Consider the following 13,898-nt stretch of genomic DNA (forward strand, 5'->3'; position numbering starts at 1 on the left):
GTATTAGTAATGAATAAATGAGGAGAAAAAAGAAAAGCCTGAGGGAAGGAAGGAGGACTAAGAAAAAGGAAAGGTGGTAGAACAGAAGGGAAAATGGAAAGGAACGAAAAAAGGAAAGGAGGAAGAACAGAAGGAGGGATGGAAGAAAAACAAGACTGAACCCTCTGAAGTGTAGAGGAGGAAAAATAAAAATATAATGATGTAAAGTATCAGAGCCTCTGAACTGAAGGAGACAAACCCCAACCTTTAAAACCAGTGTCCTCTGTCTCCAGAAACCTCGTGGAGGTTTGAGGTTTTTGTTTCTTCTGGACCGGATGATGAAGTCCTTGATGTTGGTGTTGAAAGCAGTGTGTTGGAAGCAGAGAGATAACTGCAGACAGGAAGGAGGCTGTTTATGTTGTGGAGAAGCCCATGGTGTAATTATCTGCAGTTTGGATAAACAGCCAGGCCTCAGCACAAATAATAACTCGGAGCTCTGAGCAAACAGCGGCACTGCAGATCTCAGCTGATGGTTCCCAACACTTCTGACATGGTTTACCTCCAACTGCCTGGAAGCACCTGTGGTATGAATCAAACCTGCAGAAAACAGAGCAACCACACTAAGCTTATATCAACTCTAGGAGCTCTGCCCGACTCAAACACTGTTGCTCTTTATTTTTTCTGCTTAAATGTAGCAGATTCATATATAACTGAAGGAGCTGTGACCTGTAAATTACGTTTTCTTAAAAATAAAATAAAAATAAAAAATCTGCATTTTAACACTAAATATCACTTTTTTAGCGTTCAGAAAATATTCAAAAGAAGCTGAGTAATCAATCAAACTTTATTTTAATGACACTTCTCATACTGGTCAGTGCATTAATTTCACTTCACAAATGACTGATAAGACAAAAAAAAATCTGACAATGAAATAAAGTAGATTTGATAATTGAAGAGATAATAACAATAATAATAAGATAGAACTGGACTAAGAATTAGTTAAGAATTATTTGAAAAATCAATAAAAGGGATGAAACCCACAATAATAATAATAATGATAATAAAATAAGATAGAATAAAATAAAATACAATTTACAACAATAAACGAAATAGAAATACAATAAGAAAATATATATACAATAAAATAAGTGATTAAAATAAATGCTCAGAACAAAATCATTAGAACTACTTTATTTCAAACTGTTATAGTTAGAGTTTATAAAGATATTTTTTTGTCTTTTCCATCAATAAAAACTAACAAAACTGAGAATCTCTAACAAATGTCAAATTACATTCAACTAATAATCACATAATAAGATAATCATTAACTCATCATTTAATGGAGTTTTCCTCCCTTTAACTGATCTGTTGACATTTGTAACCCACCAGTAACACTGCAGGTCTACAGGCATAAAAATCATAAAACCCTTTGATACAAAATTTTAATAAAGAACTAAACTTCATTTAATAGAGAAATCAAACATGTAAAGGATGTGTATTAAGTCTTATTATATTAATCATGATCTAATAGTTTCCAACAGTGAGGATTCTGTAAGAAGCTGACTCAATAAAGACCATGTGGTACTTTTTCACCTCAATGATACAGTTTCTGTATTTTCATTGGTTATTGTTAGTCAATTTATTAAGATCAGATTACTGTGCAGCCTGAGACTTCTGCTGCTGTTCCTTTCTACGTCTCTAGGTGTCAGTGTGGTCTCAGTGTTCAAATATCAACCAGGTAAACAGCTGCGGAGCAACGCCACATGTGGTCTACATCCTCAGTGTCCCAGCGGAGGCCTTCAGCAACTCATCTTCAGCACCTTCCGTCCTGTCCTGGAGCCTTGGTCAGAAATGATCAGTCTGATTTATCCTGCTCTGTTCAAAGTTCATTCAAAAATGACAACTAAAAACATCTAAGGCTCAATGAATCTATCTATCTATCTATCTATCTATCTATCTATCTATCTATCTATCTATCTATCTATCTATCTATCTATCTATCTATCTATCTATCTATCTATCTATCTGTCTGTAAAATGGAAAATAAACAAAAGAAGCAGAATGAACAGAAGGAAGAAAAAAGGCAAGGAATGAAAAATAAAAAGGAAATAGAAAAAAGGAAGGAAAAGAGGGATAGAAAAAATGGAAAGTGAATGAAGGAAGGAAAGGAAAGAGGACACAAGAAAGGAGAAGACAAATGGAAGAAAAGAAATAAGAGGTAAAAAAAATGAGTGGCACAGAAGAAAGGGGAAAGAAAAAAGAAAGGAAAGGAAGTTATAAGGAAGCATGACAGAAGTAAGAGGAAAAATGAAAACAGAAAGTAGGAAGGTGAGGTAGAATGGCGGTAGGGGAAAAGAGAGAAGACTTAAGGAAAGAAAAAAACGGAAAGGAAGAAGGACAGGAAAGGAGAATAGAAAATGGAGGAGCAAATGTAAAATACAAATTAGGAAGGGGAGAAGAAAGGGAAAAGAAAAAACACAGAGAAAGAAGTTATAAGGAAGGAAGATAGAAGTAAGAGGAAAAAATCATAAAAAGAAAGGAAAAAGGAAAGAAGATATGTGAATACATTAGGGAAAGATGAAGGGCAAAGGAGAAAAGGGAAGGAGAGGACGGAAAATGGAAAATGAATGAAAGTAGGAAAGGAGGTATAGGGAAAAAGAGAAAGGAAGGAAGGAAAGAAAATGGAAAGTTGGTGAAAGAAGGAAAAGAAAGAAAAGGGCAGAGAAGAAGACAGGAAAAAAAATGAAGATTCCTGCATATCATTTATTAAAAGAAGCCAAAGTCCTGTTTTCTGACATTATGCATGTTACATGATGTTCTGATTATTAATGCTTGTGGTGTGTTCAAGTGATGCCATGTTGACTGTTTAACAATATCCACAACATCATGAGTGGAAATCTTCAGAGAATTAATTTTGTTGTCGAGACGAAATCTTTGTTTGAAAAGAAACAGCGCTATGTCATCTTTTCTCACCTGTCGCCTAGCAACAGAGTTCTCATTCATGAGTGAACCCACTTGAATGTAAACATATTTACTTGACTTCTCACAGTCAGCTGATCATACATAAATACTTTAACAGAAGTTTATTTAGTAATTTTAGGTCCTTGAAAAGTCCTGGAAGGTTCCTGAGTCATGGACAAGTCAGCACTGGAAAGATACTTTGATAACCTCATTGTGAATGTGAGTAAAAGCTGCAAAAAAAGCACATTTGAATTTCTAATTACTGATGAAAAACAGGAGGACGCCTCACAAACACACCTCATACTTGTTACTAGGAGACATTCAGTGTTGGTTTGACTCTTGCACGTTTGTTGGGATTTGTTGACAATAATAAAAACCCAGAATATCAGCAGATGTCTCCTCCATGGTTCTGGTCTGGTTCTGGTCTGTAGATGGTGTCACTGGTTCAGTCTCTCACAGCAGGACTCCTCGCAGGTGGAGGTGGAGGTGGAGGAGGAGGAGCTGAATGAAGAGCAGCTGTTCCTCAGGTTACTGCCTGATGAGCTGCTAACACTGTACGAGTCCAGTCAAGGTGACACAGGTACATCAACAACAACAACAACAACAACTCACTTTGTGTGTAAAATGACTGTTTTATGCTTTTATTTCTTACTTATTTCCTGCTGTATTTCTTTATATATAAACAGCGAAACAATATTTTTTACAATCATGAACCATAATATTAATTTATTGAGTGATTATCACTAAAGATTTGTACATTTTGTGGTAATTTTTCTTGCACTTTTGGTTCTTGGCAGCTTTATTCTTTGTTAAATTGACAAAATATTGCTAACAGCCTGACTCAGAAGGTTCTGCACCTCTGATGGTCTTTGGCTTGTTTCATCAGAGAATTGCAACAGAACTGATGTTGACCACAGCTCCCAGGATTCCACAGGAGAGGCCAAAGTCCCAGGTGCGTCATCCCTGCCGGAGCTGGGTGGCTCCTGTGTTCGTCCTGTGACCCCCCTGATGCCTGTGATTCATGTGACGGAGCTTCCACAGATACAGTAGGTCACAACAGAACAAACTCAACACAAGGTCTATGTAGTAGGTGCTCTGGAACTTTCAGTCTTATCACACTGTCTTCCTCATCAGATTACTTTTTTCCAGTCCTTTAAGTATCAGTTATGTTCAAATGTCCGATCACTTTCGGGACTTTTTATCCACGTTAGCTTACGTAGAAGTTGATTTAAAATTCATCTTGACATTGGAAACAGTAGTTCTGGAGCTTTTGATCGTGTCACACTGGTAAATCTGTACTCCTGAGTGTCATGCTGCATTCACATGTCATCGTAAAAGTCCACGTCCGGCGTGTCTGTGTGCAGGAACGTCGTCTCTTCAGTGAAACTGTGCTGTCGTCTGGACCTGAACTTCATCGCCCAAAATGCCTGGAACGTAGAGTACAACCCAAAGGTACCAGAACACAGAACCACACGACAGTCTGAGAGGCAGCCATATTGTTTTCAGGTTGTCCATCCTCCATCCATCTCATCCTCACTCTCGTGGACACAATACCTCAGTAACACCCTGATGGAACTTCTTCATATTTGGCATATTAGGACTCAAGGATGAACTGATTAGATTTTGGGGGTCAAAGATCAAAGATCATGGTCACAGTGACCTCACAAAACATGATTTTGGACTTGTGGATGCAATATCTTGAGAGCTCTGGCACAGACTTTCACTAGGACTCACAGATGAACTGATTAGACTTTGGTGGTCAAAGGTCAAGGTCAGTGTGACCTCACAAAACACTTTTTAGCCGTTATGCAAAATTTCACACAAATTGTTCATATTTTCTACGACTCTGGATAAACAGGGATGTAACCTGATACTACTCTGAGTGGAGGAGACAGACAACCATGAGTGATTCTAGTTCCAATTTATTTAGCCTGACTCATTGACCTTTGAGTTTCCTGCTGTGTTTCAGAACTACAAGGCGCTCGTCATGAGGATCCGTGAGCCGCGAACGACAGCGGTGATCTACAAATCTGGAAATATTGTCTGTACAGGAGCGAAGAGGTCTGTTAGTCTGTTACTGTTACCGTCCCCAGTGATGCTGACGCTACATGACAGTTTTCAGGACAGTTTTCAGTCCCCTTCACGTCTGTGTGTTTGAGCAGTGAGGATCAGTCCCAGGTGGCAACCAGGAGGTTTGCTCGCAAAGTGCAGAAGCTGGGCTTTCCCGTCTCCTTCCTGGACTTCAAGGTCCAGAACGTGGTGGCCAGTTGCAGCATCTTCCCTGTCAGTTTGGAGCAACTGATGCTGGTGCACCATCAACACTGCAGGTCAGCGGCTGCATGAGCCTCAGTCCTCCGGCTGAATGTATCTGGTCCCTTTGATATTCATGGGAAAGTTCTTCTGTTAGACGTCTCTATGTGAACAGATACCGAGTCAGGTTTTGTGTTCTTCTTTCTCCACAGTTATGAACCAGAACTGTTTCCTGGCCTCTTCTACTACGTGATGCCTGGTATCACCGTGACCATCTTTGCCTCTGGGAAGATGGCATTTACCGGTGACTAAGCTGCATTTGTGTCCACACATCCTTCTTTATTGATCATTACAACAGCAGAAATATATCACAGAGATTCCAGGGTTCTAGAAGATCTAGTGGTCCCTCAGGTAGTCTGTGTAGTCCCTGAGGAGGTTCAAGGAGTCTTCTATGTACTTCTAGTCTTCCTTTAAGAGATTATTGATGTGTTTGAATTCTGGTTGCACTGAAATAAAATATAATCCCCTCTTGTGCCCTTTCTTGATTTGATAACCCTTGTTTCTGTAGAACATTCGGTAACTTCATTTTGAAATCGCTGATATAAATAAAGTTCTCATCTTAAAATCTTGTGTTTTATTTTTTCCAGGAGCCAAAACAGTAGCTGACATCTACAGAGCGTTTGAAACCATCTATCCCGTCCTGAGTCGCTTCAGGAGGCCGTGAGGATGGACACACTGAACTCTGACAGGAGCCCCAGTTCACTTTAAATCAATACAAATAATATATAAATACAATTTCAATGTCAGGAAACTCTGCTTTGGTGGTTTCTCTCCTTTGGTGGACACAATAACCTAGACTTACAATACTGACATTAGTCTGAATATCAGATGCTCATGTCTGGCTGCTGAAAGCTCCAGAAAAAGCAAGTAAGTGGAGCTTGAGTTTATGATTTTTGTTATTTGATGTTTTGTTTTTGTCAAACTACTGAAATCAGGAATCATCTGAATCTCAGTTAGTCAGATTTGAGTAAAGTGTTAATCTCCAACATCTCTGTTTTGTTATCTTTGGCGACACCTGTGGCCATACATTGTAATTACAGGTTTGTTTTTTAACCACACTTGGAACACACAACACTGACTTGTGTTCCTTGTACATTTGCAGCTGACTCTTACCAGACAACACGTTTATAAGACTGTAGATTGCAAGACTTCTATGGAACTCCATCAGTGGGTCATAGGCTCAACCACCATTATGTGACCTATTGGTGATGGATAGTGACTTAAAAGACATTTGATTAAATGAAACTCTTCTGTAAACCTCTTGAATAATATTGAAACTCTCGCTCTTTGGGACGTTCGACACCTCAGTGAGCTGATCTCAGCCCAGAGGTGGTCCAGGTGTTTCCAGGTGTCTGTAAGCTTTCAGAACAACTTTCTACCTGTACAGTTACATGAGTCACCTCTGTAAACCAGGCTACAAGCAGCACATGAACACAGGCTCAATACAGTTTTAAGCAGCTGTAGTTCCTGTCAGCACCACTAGATGTCAGTATGGCTGCAGCTGTGAGCGTAGAAGTTTTCGTGACATCCAACTATATTTTATGAGGCTGTAATAAAGACTCGTTACTGTAATAGCCATGTGATATTTGTGACTTATTTGATGTCATTTAAAAAAAAAAAAAAAAACAGTTGTTGATTTAGCATCATGTAAACTGGAGGTTTGTTTTTAAAAGACAGTGACACCACCATCATCCCTCTGAGCCATGTCTATGTATCATGTCCACTTCAAGGAAACTAATTAAACCGACTATAAATTATATAAACTTTAGTTATTGAGGTCAAACTCATTTCTGAGAGAGAAAAAAACATTTTCCTGGTCGGTCAAATAAATTTTAGTGGAGATAAACTTCAGTGTTTGGACTCCACCTTTTTCCCGTCAGTTAATCTGTTGTCTTATCTGTTGCTGTGGCTGGTTTTGATTTGTTTTCATTTTCTCTGTCAGTGCTGTATTAACACTTAATGTGATTTGTGTTGTAAGAACAGAGTGCAGCCAAAGTTCAAACATATTAACAGCACTTTTAGCTGAAACTGTTTGAGGGTTACATTGAAGAAATACACATATATAATGATTGATCATTTATTTAGCACCAAACTGACTAGGTGAAAAACTGATTTATATTCTGCATGATGAAATGATGACTACAGGCTGTTTTTCTTTTAATAAGATCTGTGAATGCATGTTTTCACATAAAAAAATAATATATGTCAGATCTATATAAGATCACAGCCATGTTCATCTCTGTGTGTAAAACTGATTTTTGACACAGGCTGATTCTTCACGACAGGATCTAGCGACTGGTTAAAGATCCTGTATCTCAGCTTCAGTCGATATTGTATGTAGCTGCATGTTTCCCAACAAATGAACGATTCCTCAAATGAACCTGGGGCTCTTGGGGCCTCTGAGGGCGGAGGGGTCTTGGTAATCCAGCCTGGCCTGACAGAAGTCTTTGTGTTTCTCATGCTGAATATAAAAACTCCAGCTGTTGGACAGAGGTGACACTGAGTGAAGCAGCAGAAGCGCTGAAGTGAACTCAGTCTCTTTCCTCCCCTGTTGACTTTAGTCTAATACCTCAAATCCCCATGTGATACACAAACAGCAGCTTTTAGTCAGTCTGCCGGCCAGCTGCTGCACATACAGCAGGAAACATCTGGCTGACGCTCCACTTTTGAAGCAGGTCAGTTTGTGCCACATAATTCAGTGAAGAGACAGGTGATGATGGTGATGATGAAGTGAGGAGCTGTGGTCTTCATTAAACCAGGTCTGTCTTCTGCAGCTTCCTTCTCATCATCAGAGTGACTGTCCTCACATTCATGGACTAAACCTGGACCAGCCTGATCAGACTGGATTTCATCATTCAGTCGAACACTGTGTTCATGTGATCTGTTGGTGTGGTCTGTTATTTTGCTCTTACTAAATGTATTAGTTTTAAAAAAAAATCAGAATAAACACTGCTGGAATCAAGTCATGATTGCGTGATATGATGTATAAACCTTAAAAATAGAAGTCCCAGAGAGCATTGCTGCAAGAAACATCCAATCAGAAGCCAAAACAATCAGTCACTTAGTAGATCTAGAGGAAATATCAATCACTAATAACAGTTATTTGCTAAAAAGTGAGGATTTTCTGTAATTTTGTTCCCCCACTTGGATTTAAGGACAGAGGGACTAGATTTTGGTGGTCAAAGGTCAAAGGTCAAGGTCAGCTTGACTTTACAAAACAGTTTTTAGCCATAACTCAAGACTTCACACAGCAATGATTAGAAAATTTCACACAAATGGTTGATATTTTCTATGACTCTGGATAAACAGGGAGGTAACCTGAAACCAGTCTGAGTGGAGGAGGAGGCGATTCTCGTTGGTGTTTATATCACAGTGAACCGAAAATCTTTGGGTTCTGGACTCTTGATCAGACAGGAAACAGAACCTGGAGACGTCACACGGAGAACTTGTAATGAGTGATTTCATCAATTAATTTATTTACTGAAAAAAATATTTGACAGATAAATGAGAATGAAAGAGATCTTTACATGTATATGTAAACCTGCATCAACAGGTCAGAGTACAACTGTCAGCTCTGCAGAAAAGCAGCAGTTTTGTCCCATTCTCTGGCTGGATTCTCTGCTCCGGTTGCCGCTGAGGCTCATGGGAACTGTAGTATTCAGAGTGACCTGTCCACACAGATAGAAGATGTGTTTTCTGTGACCTGCTGACCTCTGAACTGGAAGCCCTTCCTGTCGGCTCTCCAGGGCCGCGGCCGGCGTGTTGAGGCTGAGCGGCAGGACGTGAGGTAATCCCACATGAAACAGTGAATTATGGGAACGCTTCCTCCCCCTGTCCAAACCTGGAGCTCCCTCTTTTTCTCTTCACACTCACTCCCTCTTTATCCTCATCCTCCTCTCTGAGACTTTCTCTTCCTTCCTCTCGTCACCTGTTTGTCTCTCCTCTTTCATCCTGTCCTCTTTCTTTTACTCTGAAGTTTCCCTGACATTTCTCTCCATTTGCAGCCCTACTAAATTATCTATTTTCAATTTATAAGTTGATAAAAAACAAAGATTTTCACCAGATTTAGTCTGTTGAGACAAACATGTTTTAGTAGTTTAAATACTTTTGGTTTAATTCTCAGATTTCTAAGATTTTATTTCAGTCACGTGTCTCTGAATTTGTCACATCATCAGGACCTTTCATCGAGCACCTGTGACCTGCCCCCTCTTTATTTGATCTGCCATCCTGTCACTCTTTCTCTCTTTAATAACATCCTCAGTTTCCTCTGATCCCAATAATACCAAATGATGATCACGCTGACAGTCACACATCCTGGATCCCTCTGTCACGTCCCCTCCTCTCTCTTTCTGGCTGCACACTGTTTGTTCACTTGTGCTTTTTGACTTTGGTGTTTTTAATTTCCCAGAGCGAGTTTAGAAACCATCTCTTTATGTTTCACCTCCTCGTGGTTGTCTGCCTCCTCCACTCAGACTGGTTTCATTACGTCCCAGTTTATCCAAAGTCAGAGAAAATATGAACCATTTGTGTGAAATCTTGTGATAATTGGTGTGAAGTCTTGAGTAATGGCTAAAAAGTGTTTTGTGAGGTCACCATGACCTTGACCTTTGACCTTTAGTCGCCAAAATCTAATCAGTTCATCCTTGAGTCCAAGTGAATGTTTTTGCCAAATTTGAAGAAGCTCTGTCGAGGCGTTGCTGAGATGGACGGACTCTAACTGTTTCCAGCACACAAGCATAAAAACATGGTTATTCTTTACCGATTTAATTTTAGTAACAACATAAACGTTTCTGCGGCTCCACCCTCAGGAAAAGCTTTTACATTTTTTACCCCATCAGTGGAAACAAAAGTTATTTTCTTCTTTTTTCATCAGCTCTGTAGAAGCCTCGTGGGGCTGCTGCTATGACCACACACTTTTATTTTTTTTTTAGTAACAGGGCTGTGTGAAGCTACAAAGATGCAAAGTCAACTTTTCCGCTGCCAAAGCAAATGAGCAGCGTGTGAGACGACTGAGCTGGAGCCGGACTGTGGCTCGTTTGAACACACCTGTATTTCACAGGAAGCAGAACAAACAGTCATGAGCTTCTAATAGCTGCTAACCTCACAGTCTGTAACCATCTGCCGTCCAGAGGAAGCAGGGAGGACGTCTCCAGAGAGAAGGATCCAAAGCAAATGACTCACATCATCCCTAACCCAGAAATGGATCCGGGAAGGAAGTGATTTAGCACTCGTCCTCCGTCCCTGGACAGCCGAGTAATGGGCCAGGAAGGAAGATGATTCTCCATGCATTCATTAAACATCTCATTTTCGCCTGATTAGTTTAGAGAGAACCGCTGCAGATCCTCCTTTGGGGAAATAATGTGAAGTGAGCACATAGAGCCGCTGGGAAATTAAACCAATTTCACTCCAGTGGCTGTTGAAACCATGAATGTAAATTAGATAAAACAAACTCCTGGTGCAGATATTTACAGTCATCTTCACAAGGGAAACGTTTGTGTCTGCACTGACTAGCTGCTCCTGAGTTTCTCCAGTCCTCTCCAGGTCACGGTGTTTTGAGGCCCCATCCTCTCTCTCAGGCCCCGCTGCGGTGACCCCTCACTCCAGATGAAAGGACTCACCGCGGGCCCTGTTGGCCCGCATCGACCCCTCAGAGGATCATCTGCAAAAGCAAAGTCTGCTCAGGGTTTTTAAAATAAGGCCAGACGTGTCCAGCTGAACTCTGCGGGAGCGACAGGGTGGAGATTTAATTCACATTAAAGCTCATTAATCTGAAAACTCATCTTTATCTCTCCATGTTAACCCATGCCAGCAGCTGGTTAGCTTAGCTTAGCATAAAGACTGGAAGCAGGGGGAAACAGCTAGCCTGCATCTGTCTTCACTTACCAGCTCCTCTAAAGCTCATTAGTTCATAAAACATTACATCACATCATATCTGGTTGGTTTAATCTGTACAAAATTTCCATTAATGTTAATTACATAAGACGACCCTTATAAAGGATTTATAAATGGTTTATAATGAGGTTATTAATTCGATTATTAACACTTTATAACTCATAAATAAACAATTATAAACAAGTTATAACACAGTTTTAACACATTAATGCAGGCTCACTATTTGGCAAGATTAAGTTAATGCTTACTACTTATTAATCTGACTAATGACGAACTACCATTTATAACTGGTAAAAGGAGCCTTATAGTAACTAATTAATAAATGATGAGGTGTTTTACACTTTACAATAAAGCTCCTTTTACGAACGAAAGCTACGACAACATGACTCTCCATCCTGCTTTGCCTCTGAGAGAGGACGCTCATCAATCAGCTGATCACCAGGTCCCGTCGTTTATGTCTGTGAATAACGACTGACGGCTAAAGATACAGTTCTCAGCTCCAACACTTTTTCCATTCCAGTTTTCTTAATAGAAATGTGCATTAGAATATATTACATCATATCTTTGTTGACGAACAGGACAGTTAACTTTGATTTTCCTCTCATTTCATAAAATTTGTGATGGCCATATCTGGGTAACGTGGTCATCAATGGCAGCAACTAATTCTATTATTTGTGATGGCCATTAGCTAATGTTACTGATATTATTTAATCTTAATTAGATGTTAAAAGTTTAATGGACAAAGTTAGCAGCTGACAATTTGTCACATTCATTCATTTTAGAATCATCATACTCTCATACTTCTTTCATTTTAACTTACTACTTGGCAGGTAATGTAACTGTCACTGGCATTTTCCATTGACATTAGATTTGTGAAGGTCAAATGTAGCAGCTAAAGTTTATGTTACTGATTTACGTTTCCAATTTCATCTTAATATTGGATTGTTGACTACCAACTTACCAGCTACTGTTAATGACATTTTTTATTTGAACTAAAAATCTATTATCTAAATTATATGGATTTTTAGGGATTGGCTCATGGCTTCACCAATACGTTGTGATGAGCAATAAGTTTATCCTGCAAAAACACTGACGCTGGGTCTGCTGGAGAACAAAGACCCTGAACACAAACCAGACTTCAGTATATATATATATATATATATATATATATATATACAACTGCAACATCGAGTCACCTGAGTGTTGTGTGATGAGTTTTAGTGTTTTAAAGGAGGAACTTCGTCTCAACATGATGCTCACAGCTGTTTTTTTTTTTCTTTGTCATCAGTCCCTCCCCAGAAACACTCTCGCTCTTGGACCACCGTCGACGTGAAACCTCAGAGGACAGCATCAGGGTCAGGACAATAAACAAGCCTCCACAGTGTCTCCCAGCTGATTCCTCCCAGATGTTAAAAGTTTTGCAGGTCTGGGGCGGACTGGGTTTTCAAGCTGCAGGGTGGAGGCTTCCCAGGGAACAGCAGGAGGATTCTGGCAGAGGAAATGTGACTCCATCACAACCGTTTTCAGATGTAAAGTTTCAGTTTTATGGCAGTAATACCGGAGTACTGGAGTGGAGGCAATGAAGTTTCATATTTCAACCTGCACATTTCTGTATAACGTGGCGTAAACATGCCGTCTCCATTACAAGACTAAATAAACAAGATTTTTTTTATTTTTCTTAGAAACTTAACTGCATCTTAAATGATCCGTTCTGCATCAGTATCTTACAAAAAACATTTCAAATATACAAACTAAAATATGAGGTCTTGACAGTGGGATTAAGGAAGACCAGAGAATGTGGACCACAAGAGACACAGAGATTTATTTTACACCCTCATACTGTCTAAAATGGGCTCAACCTAAGACTGTATTTGTTAGAGTTGCAATAATGAGTGGTGATGTAATAATGATGAATGCGTGTGTTAGAGGATTAACCTCTGCAGGGTTTGGGCTGCAGTAAAAGAACAGACTGATGTTACATAACTGACAACAATCAGTCGTAGTCGAGAGTGTTGTCTACGATCATTTCTACAAACACACACATTTCTACACACATTTCTTTCCCAAAGCAGCCCCTTGAGATTAAGTTCATGCACATGATGTAAATGAGGCTCGACATGTGACGTTACTCTGATTAAACCTAAAATAAAGCATCATCTGTTGCAGATGTGTGGGATCACTATTTGGCAAGCAACAGGTCACTGTTCCCTTTTTATCTAATGTGTTATAACAACTTACAAATGCTTTATTAATCTAATAAACTAGTTATACGCCATTCATAAATCATTTATAAGGGTAGTCTTATTGTAAAGTGGTAACACAGAACACAGTTCTCTGCCTCACATTCAGGACGCAACATGTCAGAGACAATGTTGAGATATTCATTAACAGAATATAAAAGGACATCTGGATGCTGGAGTTGTCTGTGTCATTCTTTTAAAGATGTCTGAATTACAGCTCTGGGGGATTGTGTCCAACAAAAGTTTAATGTCAAAATAAATGACGGGGAAAAAAAATAAATGTACCTGTCAAAATTCAAGGGGTTGGTTGAGGTGTTCTGGAAAAGTACTGATCTATTTCCTCCTCCATTAATTAGTTTGAATGAAGTTGGTCATTAATCAATGTAGATGTGAATGTCTGGTGGTGAGACGGAGCAGGACAGGCGGACAGGGTACCAGCTGAAGTGAGGAAGGAGTTAAAACTTTTCCTGTTGGTCCAGTAGGAGGTGGTATGGATGGGAGGGGGGGGGGGGGGGG

The 13,898-nt window shown here is 39.6% G+C and overlaps 1 protein-coding gene across 1 annotated transcript; it reads left to right on the forward strand.

The window, feature by feature from the left end:
• The first annotated feature begins 529 nt into the window (after positions 1-529).
• LOC111664306 (uncharacterized) lies at positions 530-5,914 on the forward strand. The gene is made up of 10 exons (XM_087177254.1): positions 530-563; positions 1,682-1,823; positions 3,080-3,132; positions 3,401-3,518; positions 3,816-3,986; positions 4,305-4,392; positions 4,910-5,001; positions 5,103-5,267; positions 5,403-5,494; positions 5,838-5,914. Exons 1-10 carry the CDS (start codon positions 530-532, stop codon positions 5,912-5,914), a joined length of 1,032 nt encoding a protein of 343 aa, XP_087033380.1.
• Positions 5,915-13,898: the final 7,984 nt, after the last annotated feature.

Source organism: Seriola lalandi, unplaced genomic scaffold (genome assembly GCF_002814215.2).
Source record: "Seriola lalandi dorsalis isolate HSWRI2012SDOR001 ecotype SW California unplaced genomic scaffold, Sedor1 jcf7180002054585, whole genome shotgun sequence".
Lineage (NCBI taxonomy): Eukaryota > Metazoa > Chordata > Actinopteri > Carangiformes > Carangidae > Seriola > Seriola lalandi.